This window comes from Cydia pomonella, chromosome 28 (assembly GCF_033807575.1).
Source record: "Cydia pomonella isolate Wapato2018A chromosome 28, ilCydPomo1, whole genome shotgun sequence".
In the NCBI taxonomy this organism is placed as follows: Eukaryota; Metazoa; Arthropoda; class Insecta; order Lepidoptera; family Tortricidae; genus Cydia; species Cydia pomonella.
In genome coordinates this window covers 5654280-5677067 of record NC_084730.1, presented here as the reverse complement: position 1 = coordinate 5677067, position 22788 = coordinate 5654280, and the positions used below count along the sequence as shown (strand labels likewise).

At 37.7% G+C, this 22788-nt stretch overlaps 3 protein-coding genes across 4 annotated transcripts; 1 reads left to right on the top strand and 2 right to left on the bottom strand.

The window, feature by feature from the left end:
• The first annotated feature begins 2402 nt into the window (after positions 1-2402).
• Positions 2403-6278, top strand: LOC133533001 (uncharacterized). Its single transcript, XM_061871908.1, has 4 exons — positions 2403-2850; positions 3297-3410; positions 3919-4011; positions 4719-6278. The coding sequence occupies exons 1-4, from the start codon at positions 2706-2708 to the stop codon at positions 5978-5980; spliced, it is 1614 nt and encodes a 537-aa protein (XP_061727892.1). The 5' UTR covers positions 2403-2705; the 3' UTR covers positions 5981-6278.
• A 129-nt stretch (positions 6279-6407) lies between these two features.
• On the bottom strand, positions 6408-13095 carry LOC133533002 (zinc finger protein 501-like). Of its 2 annotated transcripts, XM_061871910.1 has the most exons (5): positions 12974-13095; positions 12660-12882; positions 8664-9023; positions 8165-8191; positions 6408-7263 (listed from the first exon to the last, which is right to left on the bottom strand). In XM_061871910.1, exons 2-5 carry the CDS (start codon positions 12835-12837, stop codon positions 6536-6538), a joined length of 1293 nt encoding a protein of 430 aa, XP_061727894.1. In that variant the 5' UTR covers positions 12838-12882; positions 12974-13095; the 3' UTR covers positions 6408-6535. The 2 variants fall into 2 exon arrangements, with proteins under 2 accessions (XP_061727894.1, XP_061727893.1); XM_061871909.1 differs by having other exon boundaries at positions 12660-13087.
• Positions 13096-15831: 2736 nt separating this feature from the next.
• LOC133533000 (zinc finger protein 239-like) lies at positions 15832-22594 on the bottom strand. The gene is made up of 2 exons (XM_061871907.1): positions 22245-22594; positions 15832-17188 (listed from the first exon to the last, which is right to left on the bottom strand). Exons 1-2 carry the CDS (start codon positions 22381-22383, stop codon positions 16317-16319), a joined length of 1011 nt encoding a protein of 336 aa, XP_061727891.1. The 5' UTR covers positions 22384-22594; the 3' UTR covers positions 15832-16316.
• Positions 22595-22788: the final 194 nt, after the last annotated feature.

The following is a 22788-nucleotide window of genomic DNA, read 5'->3' as shown; positions in this document are numbered from 1 at the left end:
GAAGGTAATAATTTATATGTTTTCTTATTTAATCACGTTTGTCATAATTAACGGGCACAAACTGATAACGAATTTATGAATGAACGAGCACGTTAGAGCTCTAACGCCGTAAGTTTCAAAGCATCTCATGGCGTTAAAGACCTAGCAATATAAGTGGTATTTGCTCTCAATGACAAAGGGCAGAATATGATTAAAAAACTAAAGACCCAATATTCCAATGTTGTAATAGTACATTTACTATTTCAACATAGATAACGTTGCTATAAAATAATATTTATTGGTATTGTACCTGGGTCACACAATTATCTTATATACCTACAGTTCACCCACGCTAAGTGTTCATGCCAAGTCCCGCGTCAATATCGAACTAACATTGACATATACAAACTAAAGGCAGGCCTTACGGGCAATAAGAATGGAGCCAGTACAGCGGTGTCACCCATACGAATTCGAGCCAATCGTGCAGTCTAACGCCACAACGCGATTGGTTGACGAGTTCGCATCACGCAACTAGTTGCGTTAGACTGCACGATTGGCTCGAATTCGTGAGTGACACTGACACCATGAACTAGCACCATAGATTCTTAGTGCTTGTAAGGCTCGTCTTTATATATATGTCAATGGAAGCTAATCGATTCAGAGTAAGGTTGCAAAAGTGGTTACTAGATAAATCATTTTATAGTATAAAAGAAGATTTTGAACATTAATTGGCATGTAATTATCTTTTCTCAAACTTGCTATGAAATGATGACATGACTTACGTCAAATGAGGTCCAGTAATACGACATATCAGGTGCGATGAGTGAAGATGATATGTAAAGGAATTTCATACTGCCTTACACACCTGTCCTAGGTGTGTGTAAAGCAACCTTCTTTTGTTTTTTAACGTCAAATTGTGACACAACGTCTTGGCAACCAACCATCAACTTCAGTTAGCTTGGTACGGTGATTTGTTGTGCATATTCGTTGCTAAGCAACGGCGATGGCGCATCGCGCTGGCGCGCGGACTTACGCGCGTAAGGTTGTACACCGCTGGTAGAGTGGCGAGCCGAGTAGGTCGCCACAAAACAAAATGACAATTTTTTTTTGTTTTAATTGCAAGTTTGAGAAAAGCACTATACATATCTCGGCGAGAAACGGGGTTGCCGGCCGCGTATCTCTATCCGGCTTCGCTCGCTCAGCCGTATATATCTACTTGGCCTGCAACCCTACGTTTCCCGGCCTCTATAGTAATGTACTATTACAGTACATATTGTGCTTCTTTACCGCCCTAGTGCGCTAACTAGCTCTATACCTGCGTAGGTGGAAAATTTAAACGGTCATATGTACTGTAAAACGTTGTACGACACACGTGCGAAAAGGTAATTCGCAACTCGTGTCGATTTAAAAAACTCCATTAATTCGGTCGTGTTTTAATTTATCGCCGTTCGTTGCGAATAGGAAATTCGCACTTTAGCACTTATATCGTAATGTACAATTATGAATATGGATTGGGCATGAGTGGTGGGAGAAACTGACAGAACAGGATAGTCTTATGTATCTTTCATTAGGAGTAGCAAAGAAAGCGTTATTATTGTTTGTAGTAGTAGTAAACACTTTATTGCACAAAACTGCACATTGTTATGTACTTAACACATTTAGAATACCTACAGTAAATGTGTACAAAGGCAAACTTATCCCCTTAAGGGATCTCTTCCAGCTAACCTTTAACCGTTTGTCCTTATCATAGTCTCACTTTTCCTTTCTTCCTACGTCTAAAAAGTCCTAGGTGACGTAATAGCACATTGTGCAACGAGGAGGGTAAGTGAAATTTTGGATACGAGGGTGATTATTCCCGACAGTCCCAAGCTGGAGGGAATTAAAGACCCGAGTTTGCAATATTCTTACCCCCGGAGTTACACACAATGTTTTTCATCACACTTGCGAAGAAAAAACTAAATTTTAACGAAATAATTCTTAAATACGGTACATATCAAACATTCGTCCGCAATTTTGTAATTTCGTGACAGGTTAGCATCGAGGGCACAGACCTATTCGGCATTCAGCCACGATTGAAAATTATGTAAAAATATTTTAAACGGCTGTTAAATCAATCAAATTATTTTATTTTAAACATAAACAAAAATATTAAATTATAAACGTCAGTATTTTAAAAGTAAAACTCATTTAAGCTACTTGGTTTGTATGAATAAGTGACATAATAAAATAAAAAAAGCTATAACTCCCTAGGGAGTTATAGCTTTGTTTTCGCAATCCATAACTCCCGCGGGAACAAAATAGGCCTTTGCCCTTCAGTACACCTGCATGAAATAAGAACTTTTTCGAGCAAGTGGGAGGATAACATTTTTTGTTGCCCGCCGTTTTTATGGTGGGCAACCAATAACCCGACGAAATGATGTAGGTATGTTGTCAGGAATATTAAAACGTGTTTTTAATTTTGTCGCATTGCGTATGCTCTGTCCGTCACGAGCGCACGCGGTAAAGCACGTCTATACGATCCTGCCATCTATAGAGTGCAATAGAGATGTCAACAGGCGAGTCAGTGTACGAAAATCTATACGGAAATCGTCTCTGCTTTACCAAAGAATACACTTACTAAAAAAACTAGAATGTATGCGATGTTCTATTGTGAACTGTTTCGTTAAAAACTTAATGCTAAAATTTAGCTGTCACGTCAACTCTTCTGTCAATTTTATAAGCTGATCATGCTATTTCGTATTTATTTATTAAGTTTTTTATTACATTTTACAACGAGCAGGGTTAATAAGCGTTTAAAGATCTCGTGTGGCTTGGACGAAGTTTCAAGAGATTCTGTAGCTATGAGGTTTTATGTACAAATTGAAAACACAGGTATGATTTTAATATCACCAATCAACAAAAGATGTTTCATCAATTTCATCATCTAAAATCAATTTAGAAAACACTGATTTAAACTTTCACGATTTTTACATATTATTAACTTATAGAAACAGGACTTAATCGCATATTAAGTTTTAAATTTACCTCCGACGTTTCGAGGACGGCGTTGTCCCCGTGGTCCAGAAATTATTTATTGCGAGCCATGGTACACATGGTACATAATTATTACATTTAAATCATAGAAACACAAGTATTCTTATAGCTAGCTAGGACTAAAGCATTTAATATTGGTCTCCGAGAAGACTGGCTAAAGTTGACATCAACATATTCTAGCCGCGCGAGTTTATAGCGGTTATGTTTGAAGTCGGTGCCTGTTTCGTTAAATTTTTCCGCTGATTAATGCCTATTTATCTGAACCACGTATTATCTTGTTTCAGGCAATGACTGTAAGGTGGAATGCATCCCAGGCAGATGCTGTACTGAGCAAGGAGATGAGGAGAATTGCGATGTACTGAAGTTGTTTGGGGGGTGTCTGCAGAATGTTCCCTCAGGTGAACCTCAGTAACTTCCTGCTTCGCGCAGCTAAACTGTAGAATGAACTGTTGTCCGCGGTATTTACCCGATCAACTACAATCGTAAAGATGGTGTCCATAGGCAATGGCAATAAATAACATGCTTTAGAGTAGGTATGTAATAATTATGGTATTGTATATTAGACGAAGTGTAAATATAGCTTATGACCATTATACCAATAATAACATTATGTATTCCATCTTTCCATCATCACCACTATTATATATTAGGGTGCCGTAGGAGGATGGTAATTAATTAATACTCATTACTACACTTCCAAACACTTATATATATTTTATTTTGTATAAATTTAGCAGTCACATGTTACTGTGTAAACCGATCTGACAGAAGAAGAGTGAGTCAAAAGAGTGAACATGTTAGTTCAGGCGCGACTATTTATATAGAGAATACTACAACCACTACTCACGTCTTTAAGCGTTCTTGGAGTCCAAATGACTAATCGTTTTTACTCATTTTTCTCTCTAGGTGAAAGCAGGACAGTGCGATTAGCTGCACCCCTTCTCGACCCTTTGGAGAGGCGTGGCTTTTGTGTCGTACACGTGAATTCAAAACTCAAAGGTAAGTCAGGAACAGTAGTACAGTTAGCCACGGAAGTAGCAAAGCGGGTCAGGATTCAAAATAACACCCTAAGGCCGCCGGACTCAAAATTACACACTAAACGCAAGCGGCGCGGCGGGCGGCGCTGCAAACCGCAGCGGCTGCCGTCTAAAACAGGTTCATTCAAATCTATACATACATCGATCGTGCCGAGCGACCCACCGCCGTGCCGCCAGGTTTCGAGGGACACGATCCAAATGTATAGTAACGTTCTTATTTCCTTGGCAATAGACATAAATATGTAATGTTCATCTAATTTTGATTTTGAACATGTCGCTTACTTAGAAATTTCTGCTGTTAACTTTATATAGTCGGCAGTCGTTTTCTTAAAAAATAGCGCTACACCAATACTTGATTAAGGTTGCCGTGCAGACCCTGGGGTCTCTCAGCGTGCCGTGGCAAAAATATGAGACAAACACTGTAGGAAGATGGCATGGCATGGTGATGACATATTTTTTGAAACTACTAAGTACTTTAATAAGAGAGATAAATATATGTAAGGGACTAGACCCCGAAATGACGAAAGAAAATCAATTTATATCATAGAAAAAATGCACTTAAATACGAAAGCGATGTATGAAACAGATTTTTTCGCCTTTTGAGTGTTTGCCCTAGTCAAAGTCTAGTATATAACTTAAATAATCACCCAAACACACTCTTGTCCACAGATCATCCACTCTACCGGGACACAGTGACCATCCCCTTCGACACCGGCCGACCCTCTGACGTCACACCCTGCGCGCGCATCGACCAAGACGCGCTCAACGACTGCCAGCCAGTCAACTGTGAAACTTATTACAATGGACACAAGCCTCATTTTAGTAAGCGCCTAAAACGATGCATACCAGCAGTCACTTGTGCTGAAGATGATATTTATGATGAGGATTTAAACAGATGTGTTAGTCCAATAACTGATGACGATATTATAGAAATTGAGTCCTTAAGTAATAGAAAAATGAGAAGTAGCAATACAAACAAGGAGCACAAGAAAGCTGTGTTTAATACAACGAAAACATCAAAGGAAGTTACGAAAAGCGATTTGGATATAGCGCAGAAAATCATAGAAAATTATAACGTGCACAAATTACCAATAAAGTTTTTAGACAGTTTAAAATCGCCTAAAATATTGATTTGTGTAATATGCGTGCAATGTTGTTTTGTTCTTCTATTAGCTTTTTATATTAGAGACAAATGTCATTGTGTTAGTAAAGATAAAGAGGTTTTAAATAAGTTTTTTAATAATAGACAAGAAGATTCGATAACTACACCTTTGATAAGCGCAAGCCATGCGACTGTAACTACATGTCAATTCCAAACGGATTCTTCGTCAAATATTGACAGAAAGATAAAATTTTATAAAGCGTGTCAAGACAAGAGAGCTAAAGCAAGCATGTCAGATGACATTCTATCCAGATGTCTCAAAAGACGAGACTGGATAGCGAAACCTAAATCTTCAGAAGTTATACAAAGTAACGTTGGTATACAAGTTTATGATACAGAGAAATCAGAAAACGAAAAAACTAGCAATAAACAGGATATTTTACCAGCATTGTCATCAGAGCAGCAAGTGAAATGCTTTGAATATGAACCGCATAATTTCTACACGAGATATGTGACATCACTTCAGAGAACGCATTCATTGGCAGAAAATTCGAAAAACGTACAAGCAAGTTTCCCTAAAGATTCTATAGATGATTTCTTATCAGAACGAGGTCGCGCACAGTCTCATTCAATATCAGGATCTAGTAGGACTTCTAAGAATAATTTAGATACGGTTCTTTCGTTGCTGTCGCAGAAGATAGGGCCGTTATCAGAGCCTGGGAGTGAGGACTTGGAGCTGTTACATATGTCGCGGGCGTCGGTATATTCTTCTTCGAACGCATCAGATTATGAGATGAAGAGGATTAAAGAATCTAGGAGTTCTTTATAGCAAAAACTACTTGATTATGCAACTGATTTGAATTTCGTATTTGGAGCGTGCATAGAACCTGGCATTGTCGCTGTGAGCTTCCGACTTAATGAGGCGCTCTCCCACAGCAGACAAGAAAACTAGCTATCGACTTTCTTGCTCAAGAAATTTACATGTAAATGTAGGGCACGATTGAATGAATATATATTTATTGTTGATGACCCTGTTCATGCTGCCGGCGAAAACGTGATGATGCTGTTCATGCTGCCGGCGAAAACTTTTTTCAAAGCTGTCAAACAAGACTCTCTCATCAATACTATGCCTTGCTAATAAGGTAGGGCAACTATCTAAAACATTATTGCAAGAACGAGAACAACGTACTAAATATATTATTAAAGATTTAAAAAAGAGGTGCTTCTATTTTGTTATTAATATATTCAAACGATAGTTGCATGATTCGTTCAGTTTATTGATCTCATACCTACATTAATAATCTATATTATACAATCACATTTCACACTATAATACACTCCAAGACGATAAACACTATCTAAGGATCCCTTTAGATCCTAAATCTTAATCTACGACTGGTTCTTCCTTTATACTCAGTGTCAAATTCAGAGCCTGTGGTGGTTCGGCCTCGGTTTTTTTCTCAGGCGCTTTTCTTTTACTCCTTTTTCTAGGTTTTAAAGGTCCCAAACTAGGATCTCTCTCACAATAGAGTTTTTTGTGTCTAGCCAACGCTTTCTCATCTTTAAAGGGTTTAATACACGTCATACAAGAAAACGGCACGTCACCCGCGTGAATTTTGTTATGACTAATAAAGTTACGTTTATTCGTAAACTGCCTAGGACAAATTTCGCAGGGATAAGGCTTTTTATCAGAATGCGTGATCATATGTTTGTTTAAATGCATTTTACGGGCGAATTTCTTTTGGCACGTTTCGCAGGTGTACGGTTTTTCCCCATTATGAGTAGATTTCTTATGATATGCTAGAAGATCTCTTCTTGTAAATTGTCTATCACAAAGGTCACATGGGTAAGGCTTTTCTGCAGAGTGACTTAGTAGATGAGAGTTCAGCTGTCCTTTTTGCACAAATTGGCGCTGACAGACATGGCATGAATAAGGCTTTTCGCCGGTGTGGATTCTTAAATGGCAGGTTAAGTTACGTTTGTCGGCAAATTGTTTCGAGCAGATGTCGCATTTGAAGGGCTTTTCTCCGGTGTGTATGCGGATGTGGTCGATTAAGTTCCGTTTGTTCGTAAGCTGCTTGTGGCATATTTCGCATTCGAATAGCTTGACACCTATAAAAAAAAAATACGTTAAATACAACAGCGGCTTTATCGTCTGTCACGATGTGTGTTACGTTCTAACAAATATGTGAGTGCGAAAGTGATACATTACACGACAGGCGACAACTCGACCATACTAACGCAGCTGGAGAATATGCGACAACGAAAGTCGTATTTTTTTATGATATACGTGACAAATCCCCAGAACTTAAAATTGCCAGGACACGACTGTCTTGACACGACACAATATAGCTTACACCTCTCGTGTCGCATGGTGGTCGCTATAACAGATCATTTTTATATGGAGTAGCTATCACTCAAAGAGGAGAACAGCTTTATAGTCACAGAACGTAAGGTGTTAAGAAAATTCTGGGACCCGTTAAAAGAGACGATGGCAGTTGGAGGATTTGGAAATGTCGAAATCGAAGAACTCATAGCCGAACCGAATATGATAGGTGAGACCAAAGTACATCGTCTCCGTGGGCTGGGCCACCTCGAAAGAATGGGTGAAGATCGTGCTGTAAAGAGGGCATATTTCGGTCGACCGACTGGACGCCGTCCTGTAATAATTGATGAAATATGGTGAGAACATATTTCATCAATTATTTTTTAAATTAATCCCAAGTAAAAGAGACTTGAATGAACCGTATGTATCTCTTGTATATGCTTTATTGTAAATAGAAACAAACACAGAGAGAAAATTAATCAACAAAGGCGAGCTTATCCCTGAATGACTTCCAGTTAACCTTTGAGGAAATGAGTAAAACCGGAACTGTCATAGGAACCACCACTCGACGCGAGAGGAGCATTGTGGACTGCGGTTACCAAAATTAGTACCTAAATAAAATTTTAAATTTATTTTTAATTTTTATTGAGGTAAACATATACTATATACATAAAGGCTTTTACCTACCTAAGGTAGCTGGGCCCTCGATCAAACCTGAAACGTAAAGGATTTATACAATTACAGTGTATTCTTTCATAACAGACTGAAATATCGTATAAAATATTTGCAGTACTTAGTAGTAGCTGCAGAGGCATTGGGTCTTGAGAGAGATTTTTAAGTAAACGTGACGTTTTTCGGAATAAAAAATGATAACTACTGAGTCAACTTTCAAACTTCGAAGCTCTAATGACTGGAAAAGTTTTATGCTTCTGATGGTATGACTTTTTCTGTTCCAATAGATTTTTATAGAAATGAAACCTAGACATTTATTTTGTGACCTAGGGAATGTGGTAACATTTATATTTATTAACACATCAACTGTCACCGACTCGTTAGGGGGGTTTTCTGTTTTTAAGCTCTTTTCGCTACCAATTACTTTTTTGAAACCTTAGAATGCAATACAATGTCCAAAATAACATGATACAATGATAAATCAAATTAATTTCCAAAAAACAATAAAAAATACCTGCAGCAACATGCGTCCGCAAATGTCTCTTCAAATTAACACGCTTCGTAAACCGTTTCTTACAAACTTCGCATTTATATGGTTTCTCTCCAGTGTGAACTCTCTTATGGATCGTTAAACACGACGCACTCCTGAATTTTTTGTCACATATTTCGCAGGAGTAAGGCTTTATATCGAGATGAATTCGAATGTGCGTGTTTAAGACGGTTTTACTTGAGAAATATTGGTTGCAGGTGTGGCATAAAAATGTCTTTTTTGCTTTTAATTTTTTGTAATAACTTTGACGTTGGGTTGGCTGTGGTGTTGTGCTATCTTCTGTTACTTTTTGGGATGCTGTGTCTATCTCCGCTGTAGTTGTGTCTGAAACAATAAGGCTTGGTCATTAACATTATAATTACCATGATTTTTTTTTGCACCGAATTATTAAATTAGAATATTAAAAATAAACAAGTCGACATCGACAACATATCGTTTTTGACAAAACATATCTAAAAACCATCCCTAGAAAACCAGTTCTCAAATTTAAAAAAACCGTAATCAAATAGGTTTAACCATTTAAGAGCTATAGTGCAACAGACATACACACGCAGGCGCATGGCACACTGCATTCGATTCGCACGTCGCATTTACGCATAGCGTTGTCTCGCTCAAACATCGGGAATATCGGGAACTCGTTTAAATAAATAGTACCTGGGCGACCGAGCTTTGCTCGGTTATAACTATTTATTGTAATATGGTGGTGTATAGGTGACAATCTTACTACATTTTTTTACTAAATTAAACTTGACTAAAACAACAAAAATTAAAAAATTATATACAAACTTGAAAATATATAAAAAAAAAAAAAATTAGTCACCGGGCGAGATTCGAACCCGTAACACTCGTTTCTAGCCGTCCGCGTCTTAACCCGCTAGACCAGACGGACAGTGCCCGGCAACACGAAATTAGTGACCATATTCTGCGTCGAAAAAACGCATGAAAACTCGAAAACACGCGTTTTCCCAAACATAAGACTAATCTAGATCGATTGTATACCCCCAAAAACCCCCATATACCAAATTTCAGCGAAATCGTTAGAGCCGTTTCCGAGATCACAGAAATATATATATATATATACAAGAATTGCTCGTTTAAAGGTATAAGATATATGGTAAATACTCATGGTTATAAAATAAAAGGGTTATCAGGTAAATTCTTCTTCTTTGTCGTCACACTCTTGTCAGAGTGGTCGTAGTCGTCATGTCTTGGCCAGTGGCAACCTTCACAATCCGTCGCCATTCTTCCCGTACTTCTTTTAAGTCTCATTTTAAAATTTACCTTTTTAATGAACAAATTGCAGGAATTCCGCACGGGTAATTAGTTGCAGATTACCGGATCTAGTCTGTATGTGTAAAAACACTTAGGCCGTTTTCTACTCCATATCTGATATGATACTATACACCAACACGCACCACACTTTTACATAATCCTTACTACGACACTTATTATTATTTAATAGACAAGCTACTACTTATTTTTGTATATTTATATTTTTTAGGTACATCGATCTGTTCGTGATCTGGGTTCTAGCAGAATTATCAGTTCTTCATCTGAAGGAGTGAAGCGTATTAATCTAAGCCAGAACCCTTTTGTTTTACTGCAACGCACACAGCAAACCTACCTACAATACAATACAAATATTATTTATTGCTCACCAACATGAAAAGAACTCGTTGCTTAATCCATAGATTAGTATATTAAGATATTTTATTACGGTAAGCATGACCAATTGTGTGCTACATACATATATAAATTAAATGGCGAACAGCCCGGCTTCGAACCTTGACAAACTATACACCTAAACACTCCTCAAGAATGACTCTAGGTATTGATAGGTGAACACGTATGAAAATTTATGAGTTTATCGCGAACATACAGACAGACAGACGTGGCTGGGGGCTTTGTTTTATAAGATGTAGTGATAATAATAATCACAAATATTTCTGAGCTTAGCCCACAATTCAAGCCTTATTGAGGTTTAAGACTAGTTTCTTCGGAGTAATTCAGGCAGAGACAGGCAGGCAAAGATTGCTTTGGAAGGGCCCTAAAATCCATTACAGCAGCGAGGAATCAAATAGTGCAGGAAAATCACTTATCGAAGAGAAAGCAGGCAATTTTATAAGCACCATACATGACTCATACGGGGCTTTAATGAAGTGGCAAAAGATATGTCCAAAAAGTCATTTTTGATACAAGCTTTTATGGTTGACTGTACTTTTATTTCAACAGACAACTAATACTCGTTGATACAATTGTAGCAAGCCCAAACACAATAAGGTTCCGTTGTTTTATCACCGAGTTCCCCAAGTTACCATGGCCACCTGCTGTCTCCATCATCAGATCAGCTCGATGGTACCACAATGCATTGTCACCCAACTTACATATGTATGCAACCCAACCCCAACCTGTATGTTAAGTTTTAGCTCAATTGAATAATGGGAAGTGGGTCTAATTTAGCCTGCAAGATTTGACCCCAAACAAACATATTACAAACAAACAAACATTGCAAGTTAAATAAAAGCTTTTTCGACTTTTATATGAAACCAGCAAACCCCGTTGTCAAAGTTGCAATTCAGTCAAAATCATGGTTGCCAAAAATATCTACTGTAAGGAACATCGGACGTCGTGATAGTAGACATGGAAGAGAACAATCTCACACCTGAGGATGCCGTAGACCAGGCAAAGTGGAGTTATATCCAACTTCGTGCAGGTTAATATTAAAATAATAATTTTACCAAGACATAAACATTCATTGAATTCACAATAAAATTAACCGCGCAAAGGTATTGTGTAAAAGTTAGACAGCCTGTGTAATATTACATGAACCATTTCAAAATACTTTTCCCCCCTTCACAACTTGAAACCTATTTAACCTAGACATGTGAAATTTGGCACATTTATTCATGCCCCTTAGCTTGTCTAAAATACAAAATTTCATATTTATTTATTTATAGCCTCATATCAGAAATACATTTTTTATACTGTATCTATAGTTTTTCCTTAATCTACAATAACCGATTCTGTGTGCCTTTGGGCAAAGGCCTCCCCCAATCTTCTCCACTCTTCCTTATTTTGCACTAATCTGGTCCATATTTTAGTCCTTCCAGTCCATATTTTAGTCTTTCCTTTGGAAGGAAGGACAAAATTTCATAAACATAGTTCAAACAGTTGTTGAATAATTAACTGACTGACTTACAGATGAAAAACCTAACCCACTTCCAGATGACCTAGAAACTTGAAATGGGACACCAAGGCTATTAAGTGTTCATAGGGGAAAAAATCTGAAAACAGAAAATTATTGACAAAAGGATTGAAAAAATCATATAATGATATAGATCAAAAACCTAACCCACTTCCAGATGACCTAGAAACTTGATATTTGGCAACAAGGTAGGCTATTATGTGCACATGGGGAAAAACTCTGAAAAAAGAAAACTATTAATTTTTTTTGAAAAAAAATCTAAATTATTTAGATTGTTATTAAATGAAAAGTAAGAATTTCATGAAAATAAAACAATCTGTGTATCTTTAACCTTCACATTCTTTGATCCAGACAATAAAAAGTAGTACTCAAAAATATAAAATGATGTCAATTATTGTAATTTCTAACCCCCTTATTCATAAACGTGTACTACAGTTACGATGCTGCTGATCATCGTTTGTCCCTTTCCATCATACCAATACGTCGGAAAAGGACAAACAATGATCAGCGGCATTGTAACTTTAGTACACGTTTATGAATAAGGGGGTATGTGTTTAAATTTATTTAAATGATTAAACTGTTGTTAGTTTTGCTCTTTGTCAATTTAAGCTAACAAAACAAGCATAGGTTTTTAAATTTTCATCCATAATCGCGACCATTGAACGTTGAGGTTACTTTTTGCCGACCCGAAATCGCTAGCACTCAAGTAATTAATGAACTACCTGCACTGAAAGTTGTAGGTACTTTTCGCTTACCCTCAGCCGGCGAAATCTCTTCAGGCGGTAGCATCTCCGTTTTGATCTCAATCTCATATTTTATCACAGGCTTCACCTCTTCTCGACACGGCTCGCTGTCGGACCATTGCGGCTCCTCTTTCACGACCACTTCTTCTTTTACACGTACTTGGTCTGACATACCGCTTTCTTCGCTCATTGTGTTGAAAATACAACAAACATCGGACAACGAAGTTGTCAGCTTCTAAAATCGAAACATGGTTGAACGTGGTTTCAAGACCGAGTAACAACTTTGATTTGGTACTAAAGATTATTTCGAAAATAAATCGCTTTGCCTTTAATTTTGTGTGCACATTTTAAAAAGGTTTTAGAGCATGTATAACAAAAAATCGATGTTGTTTCAGTTCTGTTTGTTCCGTTTCCGTCGCGTCGTCTGTCATCTGTCAACTCCGATCCGCCGCGCCGCCATGATTGGATAAATGTCAATGTCAAAAGTTATCTCTTTTCACGCAGATGTGGCATAGTTTAATCCGAGAAGAGAAGACATTGCGATCACTGTATAACCAAAGATAGGTACTCACTAGGAGGTACTGACTGTAATGTCTGTTCAGAAAATTTTAGATTTACAATTATATGTTGTGTAAAAAACCGGCCAAGTGCGAGTGATTCACTCGCACACGAAGGGTTCCGTACCATTGTTTATAAAAACGGCAGAAAAAAATATGTCTGTCTACAACCGCAAAATCGATTAGTCAATTGCGGGCATTTTTCTGTCACTCTAATTACGTCTTAGTGAGAGTAAAAGAGAAAGATTCCCGCAATTTGTGAATTTCGGTTTTCGCGTTAGGCCCCCTGTTGTATGATAGCCCCCTTAAATATTTTTTTGTTTTTTTTTTGTTATAGCGGCAACAGAAATACATCATCTGTGAAAATTTCAATTGTCTATCACGGTTCACGGGATACAGCCTGTTGATAGACGGACAGACAGACAGACGGACGGACAGCGGAGTCTCAGTATTAGGGTCCCGATTTACCCTTTGGGTACGGAACCCTAGAAATGAGTCGGAATTTGGACCTTACCGATACACATTTTACCATCAACCCTATTTAGTGATGGTTCACTCAGCTTCTGATTTCGCCTGCCCGTTGAATTTTTCTTTGTAGTAATCTACTAAGAAATTTTTCGTTGGATACCATTTCCAAAAGCCCCCTCCAGACTATACACGCGCATAGTCTGGAGGGGGCTGTAGAGTTGACTATATCGCCGACGCTCGGATGATGCTAGTGTGGGGATGGTGGATTATCTATCCACCAAATTTATAACTAAATGTAACGATTTTTTTTTTTACTTTCGTTTAGTTATTCATTCAACAGCAAAATTTTGGAAAGGGCACACGAAGCGTTAAGAGGGAAGAATAGCTTTTCGAATCTAACGAAATAACGGTAATTTTTCTAGAAGTCCATTTCGACGATTTTTTTTCCACTAACTAAATCTTAACAAAGCACTCTTGATGTCGATCGCTTTAGCATAATATATTCTAGGTTTATAGGTTTCGCTTTTTTTTAACTATTTTTTTTTTGTTTTGCAAATTTTGGAAGGAGGAATCAAGGAAAACCTATACCTAGTTTTTCATTGTGTCAATAACATACTAAAAATCATGGAGAATGGAAAATATTTAGAAGTGAACAAATGTTTTCTCTATTTGTAGGGACGACCACGTGGTTCCCTCTTAAGTAAGCCTTACGTTGCCAGGTTGCTCTCTAAATTAGAAGTTGAGACATTTCGAGGTTGTACAGTCAGCATCAAAAGTAGCGGATGAAACAACGCGCCAAAAGTATCTGATATTCCGTATAACTTTTCCAAATGTAGATAATTTTCTAAAATTCGCGTTCAAAAATATATCTTTTACAGTATTAGTTGTTCTATATTAAAGCTATCACTTATTGTTAAGCTGTTACAGAATGGTAGATAGATACTTATGAAGCGTTATTTGATCCGCTACTTTTGATGCTGACTGTACATTGGGATAACTTCAATAATAAGACAATTTTTAAAATCGCTAATATTTATTAAACTAAAAGCAATAGGGCAGTGGTTCCTAACCTTTTGAGTCCTGTCACCCCTAAGACTAACTAGGGATCCTGATTTTACCCCTCCTTCCAATAATCATCAATAGTATTTCTTATATGTTGACGACCGGTTTGGCCTAGTGGGTAGTGACCCTGCCTACGAAGCTGATGGTCCCGGGTTCAAATCCTGGTAAGGGCATTTATTCGTGTGATGAGCATGGATATTTGTTCCCGAGTCATGGGTGTTTTCTATGTATTTAAGTATTTATAAATATTTATATATTATATATATCGTTGTCTAAGTACCCTCAACACAAGCCTTATTGAGCTTACAGTGGGGCTTAGTCAATTTGTGTAATAATGTCCTATAATATTTATTTATTATTATTTTTTTATTATATGTAGGTCTTTGTTATCTTTAATTAAGCCATAGAGAAATAAGAAGTACATAGAGTGCTCACTCCATACATCACTTTTGGTACCAAAACGCTTATTATTTTCGTAGTCTACATCTAGCGTCAAGTAGCGGAACTCTCAGTACTGCTTCTCGGCAATAGATGTCGCGGCAAACAAAAAGTCTAATGCTCAACGATTTTCCGCTAATATTATAACTAGAGTAAGCGTAGGAGTTGAAAATAGAGCTCCGGTTACTAGTATTTTTGGTAACAAAACCGTTGTATGGAGTGAGCACTCTTGGTCTTCTTAATTCTCTTTGATTAAGCTTATTACCCCCGTGAAATACCAGTTTCACCCCCGCGGGGATAATTACCCCCAGGTTAGGAACCGCTACAATAGGGGATGTTACGCAAAACTGTGCGTAGGGGCGCCTCTAGCACATACTGAGGGCCTACCTCGAAATACCAAAATCGAAGTTACGATAACGAAATTTCGATTTTTGCGTTTCATGGTAGGCCTCTATAAACAAACCGCCTTGATGCATCAATGTCCTAGTGAAAACTTCTCAATAAACTATTTAAGGCATAGTATGTATAAGTTACTCTATGGTTTACAATATGTGATAGTGCTGCGCTCTGATGGTAGAACATTGCAGTAACTCCCTATTCATACTTTAACAAATTTACGATACTGCTACGCTTACCAAGGCATCTTGCCTATTGTTGTTAAAGTAGAAAGCTGTTGCTGTTGGTCCTAGGGCACCCTGGAGGGCATAGGGCCTCCACAAGATCCTTCCACGCCTTTCTATCTTGAGCAACCGTCTTGGCCTCGTTCCAGCTCAGTCCTACGGCTCACAGATCGTTCTCTACGCTCCGCCTCCAGGTGTGTACGGAGCGTTTGTCGTTTTCCGCCTTGAGGCCGCCACTCAAATGCGATACTGGCACTGTTCACAGCTCCTTTTCAAAGGGTATGACCAATCCATTTTCTTTTCCACAGCACTACTTTTTGGGAGTTCGGAGGTTGTCGGCACATACAGTAGAAAGTGTTTCTAGTTTAATAGATATTAGCGTTTATATAAATTACCTTGTTTCTGAACATATTAAAAAAACTTTATAACTTTCTTAAGAAATGTGCAACCAAACTCCTGAATTTTTCTACCGGTTTCGGTTCATTAGGTCACTTGGGCCGTCACTAAACATATCTGGAAATCGATCAAGATTTATCACAACGTAATTTTTGATGAACGGCTAAACTACGCTTTTGTGTAAAAGTCTTTTGACAAACATCACAAGGATACGTAATCTGCGCGTGTACATCTTTATGTCTACCTAGCAGCCACTTCAAAGAAAACTGCTTCCCGCATATATCACAAGCATATGGCTTTTCCCCAGTGTGTATCTTCCTATGCGTGATCAAGCAACTTAACTGCGCAAATTGCTTCTGACATACTTCACAAAAGAACGGCCGATCGCCAGTATGTATATTTCTATGATTATTTAAATTAACTTTCAATGTAAACTGTTTATCACATATATCGCACGCAAATGGTTTCTCGCCACTATGAGTACGCTTATGGACGTTTAAGTATTTTTTAACAGTGAAAACTTTTCCACATTCATCGCAAGGATAATTTTCTTGTTTATGTGTTAGTTTATGCCTCGTTAGATATTGTTTGACAGCGAATTGTTTATCACATTCGTCACATGAAAAAGGTTTCTCTCCAGAATGTAATTGTCTGTGAAGTTGTAATTCTTCTTTACGGATGAATCTTTTCTCACACAGGTCGCATGCAAAGCGTCTCTCTCTAGTGTGAACACGGATGTGTTTGTTTAATTCACAATTTCTTCTAAATTTCTTATCGCACCAGTCACACGAGACAGATTTTTCTTTCACATCTGTCGCATGTTCAGCTCGTCTGTGTGCTATTAAATGATCTAGAATATCGAAGGTTTGCTTGCAAATGGTGCAAGTATATAGCTTCGCTGAGGATATTTCTATGTACCACGTTTTTTCCTGTTCTTCATTGTTGGCGGTTGAGGATGTTGATACTTGGTGGCATGTGTCAGGATCTGTGCCCAGTGGATCTGAAAGATAAAGTGTTAATGTTATTGGTTGGTAAATAGCCGGGTCCACACAGAGCGAGCATACGCGCGAGGCAATTTCCTTACGCACAAACCGGCCAGTGTAGACGTGCCTCGGCCGAGGCGGCGCGCTCGGGCGAGGAAAACGCACGCGCCTGTGTGTACGCTCTGTGAGGACCTGGCTAATAGGGAAGGAAAGTATAGCCTTCAAGATTCTATTGAACTCTGAGATAGCTTGCATATGGAAATATTGCTTTTGAAATGTTGGTTTTGTATGAAACACTAGTTATTACAAACCACTAGTTATTTTTTTAAATGGGGTCCTCATCCCCATGCCCCCAACAAAATCACTACTTGCCAAAGAGCCATGGAACGAAACCTGAAAATTAAAAAAAGAGAAAATTCGACGTATTAAAATAAGAAGCCTAACTAAATCTATAGATGCACTGTGCTGTGCTACGCAAAAAAATTGAAATTCCAATGGGCGGGTCATGTCGTCATGTGGCACGACTCCAAGATGGCAGATGGACATCAGAGATCACAAAATGGTATGCCCCCTAGGCAAACGTTGTGGTAGACCATGTACAAAATGGGATGAAAAAATAAAAAAAACAGCTGGACTAAACTGAATTCAAATAGCTAAGGACAGAGACAAGTGGAAATCGATGGAGAAGGCCTTCACCTAGAAGGGGTCTAATGCATAAAACAACGTTATTTCTAAAAAACTTATATATATTTTTTTTTTACATTTTTTTGTATATTACATGAATCTGTAAGCAAAATGACGAACTTAAGCAACAGCCTGGAAAGATCCAGACAGAAAAAGGAAAAGAAGACAACGACAACAACGAGGGTGCGAGTGTTAGGGTCGGCAACGTGCATGTAACTCCTCTGGTACAGGCGTTCATAGGCTACGGTAACCGCTTACCACCAGGCGGGCCGTATGCTTGTTTGCCACTGATGTAGTATTTAAAAAAATAGGCCATTGGCACGCTGGGCTGATGACTTAATTAAAGTAGCGGGCGCCAATTAGCTATGGGAAACCCAAGATTTCAAAAAAAATTAAAAATCTGGAAGAGGCCTATTAAGAGGGTTCTTGTGTACTTTTCTTTATGTATAAATTAGGGGTAATCCTAGATTAAGTTGCATATATTTTTTATTATTCTTTTTGTTCTGTTACCCACAAATAAATGGATTTTTTATATTTATTGCAGCAAAATTAAGTAGTGTTTAGAATAAAAGGCTTATTTATTTTATTTTATTATTTGTATGAAGATGCGGTCACATGATCTTGTCCCCTTTCATCTTAACATTCCACAATCGTGTTACAACTAGTAATTACTTATGGCTTTTCTATTTTCATGGCATCATATTTAATTAAATTACATATATAATTAAATGCGAATACTGAGGTTGCAGGTATACAGGGAAGTATTGCTTGAACCTATAAGCCTTTACAAGATGGAGGCAATATATTTTCCACTATGATTTGTAACTATGTTTCAAAAGTCACAGCTTAAATTTAATTTCAGACAAAGTGTAATTTATTGCCGTATACGCAGGAGCACCAACAGGATCCTGAAAATGATAGCCGAGCGTTAGATTCTGGTATTTTGGGACGATTTATCAAATTGCATGTTCACAAACGTACGGTACGGTAGATCGGCCAAAATAATCAGCAATCTAAAGTGTGTTTTAAGTGACCAAATTTTTTTTATTAGTTGTAAGTTGATACTAACAAATATGGACTGTATTAATTGTCTGAGAATATATTTTTTTATTGCCATACATCTTTATCGTGGGAGCAAAAACAAGCCCTTCAAAGAACATGTGTAGCAGAATGTCTGTTTTGTGTAAATGGAATATTGTGCCTACATATTCTAAACTTCTAAGATGTGCTTCATATCTGGCATGAATTTTTCGTTGGAAAAGGTCGACAGGTTGACAGTACTGGAAGATTATAACAAATTGTTTATTTGTCATAACCTTCCAGTACTGTCAAGTGCAATAACAATGTATGTTTATTGTGCAGTTATGACCTGTTTGAACATGGAACTTTTTCATCACCAGGGAACCTTATGTGTGCAGCAAAGAGGATTGTAGTTAACAGGAGTAGTCATTTCTCCATACAAATATACTTGACTGTTTCCTTCATGGTTTTTGAAGCTAGAGCAATGAATTGTTCGGCACATATTATGACTTTCCCATCACGGAACAATGGTGGTCCGGACCTTCAGGAGGCGTGCGTGGAGCCGAAGCCAACACGTAGATGCTCTTTTGACACTTTAATTAAATGTAAGGGGTACACCGAGCGGATGTTGCCCTTGCCCGTGTCATGGGACGCAAGCAGAGGCAGCACCCGTCAGGATGTAAGAACTATTTGAGAGTTGATGGAATCTAAAATGAACTGGGCTATTAGGTGAAAGCGATGGCCTAAACACTGGGCTATGGGATAGGATAAAAAACCCGACGCCTGCCTATTAAAACGGTATTTAATTTAATTTAATGGCAGACGGTACCCTCGCCCCCAAAAGATGGGCCCCCACAAAAAGCGACATCTAGGATGGCTGAAGGGCAACACCGGTGTGAGCAGCTCATGGGTGTTGAGAGGTGTATGCGTCTTATGCATGTTTCACTTCCACCCCTGGAGCTTATAGCTCTAACAACTCCACTCTGGCTGGCCGGCTAAGGCAAGCCAGAGGCAGAGAATCCTGTACCACCCACCCTCCATACGGGTAACAGAACTCCCCAGGAGCACTGGGGTACGTGGGGTCGCTACTCTCCAACAGCTCGCCACACATTTTATTATTATTAATATCTGTGTCGGACTGTTTTGCTTTTTTTTTATTTTTGTTTCTGAAGGCGCTAGTGCACTTCCAATATTCGCAAAACGGCCTAATTTACTAGGCCGCAAAGAGAAGCATGGTACTCCAAATTAATTTTTTTTACCATTTAGATCTCAAAATTTCCCTTTCGGCCGCGTATGTAACCGAGTTTTGTAACCAGGTACAAAATAAGAAAATTTACTCTTTTCTCATAACCAGTTACAAACCAGTAAAAATATTTAGAGACTTAGAAATATTTTATTACTAAAGAATTTATATACATAAGTTAAACAGTTATGTCATTAAAGCCAGTAGAGTCCTTGAAATTATGGATGGAAGTCATGGAAGTTGATTTTTCTGAGAGATAAAGTGTTTAATGTTAAATAATTGTAATAGTTCTGGAGTGTTAAATTTTTAATGTAATGTAATATGTAATATAAATTGTCATGTTTGTGTCACCACAAACACCTGTCTTTATGTGTATCTTTAGCGAAAAGATATTATAAAACCGAATGACGATTTTTTTAGGAAAAAATGAGTTTCAGCCAATATAACAAAACACATGACATGCTCATTATTAATTTTTTAGTACTTTGGGGGAGAATTTCTCCCAATAGGTTGAGTTTGGGCAGCTAAAAAAATACGTGTCTTGTTTTAGACTATTCTATAACATATATAAATATAAATCAAATCGGAACCGGATGGTTGGGTACCTTTCCTTGTAAGTTTGTAACTGGTAATGAGAAAAGATAAAACTTTCTTCTTTTGTAACCTTACAGCGGTTACAAAAAATAGTTACAAAAGCGGCCGAGAATGTTTGAGTTTGTAACTGGTTATGAGAAAAGAGTAAATTTTCTTATTTTGTATCTGGTTACAAAACTCGGTTACATACGCGGCCGAAAGGAAAATTTCGTTCTTCTTCTTCTTTGTTAGGGGCTATGTAAGGCTCTACAGCCTAAATATCACTGTGACCATTCCTGATCTATTGTGATCGCCACCTACTACAACTCTCGATGCAAACCTGCAACTTCAAACAGCTGCAGGATCCTCTTGATCTCGAGAGACCTTAACTCCTCCGGACGTAATATGTGTCTACCCAGGATTGAGTCACGAGTGCGCATTAGGCAAGGGCACTCTGCGAGGAAATTTCGTTAAATTTGGTAAATTTTGGAGGAGGAAACAGTCAAGTACGAAACATAGTTTATTGAGATTTCTGAGCAGGATTTTTGCCTAACCTGGTGTCCTTTCATACTAGTTTTAGAAGCCGCTTCCATTAGCCAAAGAGATATATTCACCTACAATATTGAAATCTCAGCTCCCATATCTTCTTAAATTATTCAGATAAAACACTATGTGTCTGAGATAATATTAAAAAGCAAAGAGTAATGTTAGAAAAAAGGACTAAAACAGTATTCAATCAAGTAATATTCATATTTTGATTTAAAAATAAAATTGAAGGCATAATGGACACCAAAAATGTCTTGATGTTACCCAGATATTACCCAGAGATGCAGCTCTAAATATTTATTTATTTTATGTATTGGTATTCAGGATAACAACAGCCGTAAATATAACGAAAACATATTAATGCTTAAATAAAAGCTTATAGTCGGGTCCACACAGAGCGAGCGAGCGAGCACGTATAGTGGGAGGCAATTTCCTTACGCACAGACTGGCCGGCGAATCGGCCGAGGCGGTGCATGCGTTTTCTCCTCACCCAAGCGCGCCGCCTCGGCCGAGGCACGTCTACACTGGCCGGTTTGTGCGTGAAGAATTGGTATTGGTATTCGCGGGCTTGGTTTCCGCAACTGGACGTCGTAATTCGCGCATATTTTGTGTGCGTGAAGAAATTAAATTAAAAAATATAATTTCAAAACATCAATATTGTTATTTTTCTTACTTTTACAAGTGAATTATAACAAGTGACAAAATATGTCCCAAATAATTAGTTAGCCACAAAATTAGATTATTGTTTTAAACCTGAAACAGCAGTAATATATAATATAAACGACTACATTAAGGATCCAAAAACTTGACACAGGTTGAGTCTGTTTATGAATCAAAATTTATTACAATGACTTTTTATCTTAAACCTTAAATCTAGTACTCATAGTCAGCAATATCTTTTTTTTTTCTTTATTGCACGAGCTTTGTCACTGAGTCGACAGGCGACAGGTGTAAGCAACACCTGTCGCAGATTAGAAACTAACGACAGGGTTTACACCACAACTTACCGTCTACATCGTCCGGCACATCAGGCGTAATCTCCAGCCGCTCGTATTTAATTACTTTCTCGGTAAACTCTGCTGACTCGGCTGTGTTGTCATCGGTGTCCGATTGAGGCTCCTCTTTTATTAGGACAGAGTCCGACATAGTTCAATACTTCGGTTTGTATTGTCGATACTTTACAAATATTGTCAATTATTGTCGCCCTTATTATTTATCCACGCAATTTGTAGTTCAATAACAATTTTTAATCAGTTTCTTATTATAATATTAAGGAAATAAATCTACAACACGATTTCATTTTTGTTTTCTTTTGTCAAGTTTGACATGACATGATGTTGCGTTTAGATACTACTTGTGGAATATATGTTTGTTTAATTATATAGTATTACCAACAAAAAATTCAAAGTATCATCATATTTTTAATCTTAACATATATAATTAATTAACACTAATAACATACTTTATAGGCTATATACATATTACACTTACAATAATATTAAATTATTCTTTATAAAGATTCAAAATAAGCGGTGATTAAACATTGCGAAC

What these genes read in the sequence shown, in the direction of transcription:
- LOC133533001 (XM_061871908.1), top strand. Translation starts at nt 2,706, where the DNA reads ATGCTATTTCGTATTTATTTATTAAGTTTTTTATTACATTTTACAACG. An exon ending in TGTACAAATTGAAAACACAG is followed by an intron (nt 2,851 to 3,296) that starts GTATGATTTTAA and finishes ATCTTGTTTCAG; the next exon opens with GCAATGACTGTAAGGTGGAA. An exon ending in CGTGAATTCAAAACTCAAAG is followed by an intron (nt 4,012 to 4,718) that starts GTAAGTCAGGAA and finishes TCTTGTCCACAG; the next exon opens with ATCATCCACTCTACCGGGAC.
- LOC133533002 (XM_061871910.1), bottom strand. Translation starts at nt 12,837, where the DNA reads ATGAGCGAAGAAAGCGGTATGTCAGACCAAGTACGTGTAAAAGAAGAA. An exon ending in AGAGATTTCGCCGGCTGAGG is followed by an intron (nt 9,024 to 12,659) that starts GTAAGCGAAAAG and finishes TTATTGTTTCAG; the next exon opens with ACACAACTACAGCGGAGATA. An exon ending in GCGGACGCATGTTGCTGCAG is followed by an intron (nt 8,192 to 8,663) that starts GTATTTTTTATT and finishes TTTACGTTTCAG; the next exon opens with GTTTGATCGAGGGCCCAGCT.
- LOC133533000 (XM_061871907.1), bottom strand. Translation starts at nt 22,383, where the DNA reads ATGTCGGACTCTGTCCTAATAAAAGAGGAGCCTCAATCGGACACCGAT. An exon ending in TGTGCCGGACGATGTAGACG is followed by an intron (nt 17,189 to 22,244) that starts GTAAGTTGTGGT and finishes TTTATCTTTCAG; the next exon opens with ATCCACTGGGCACAGATCCT.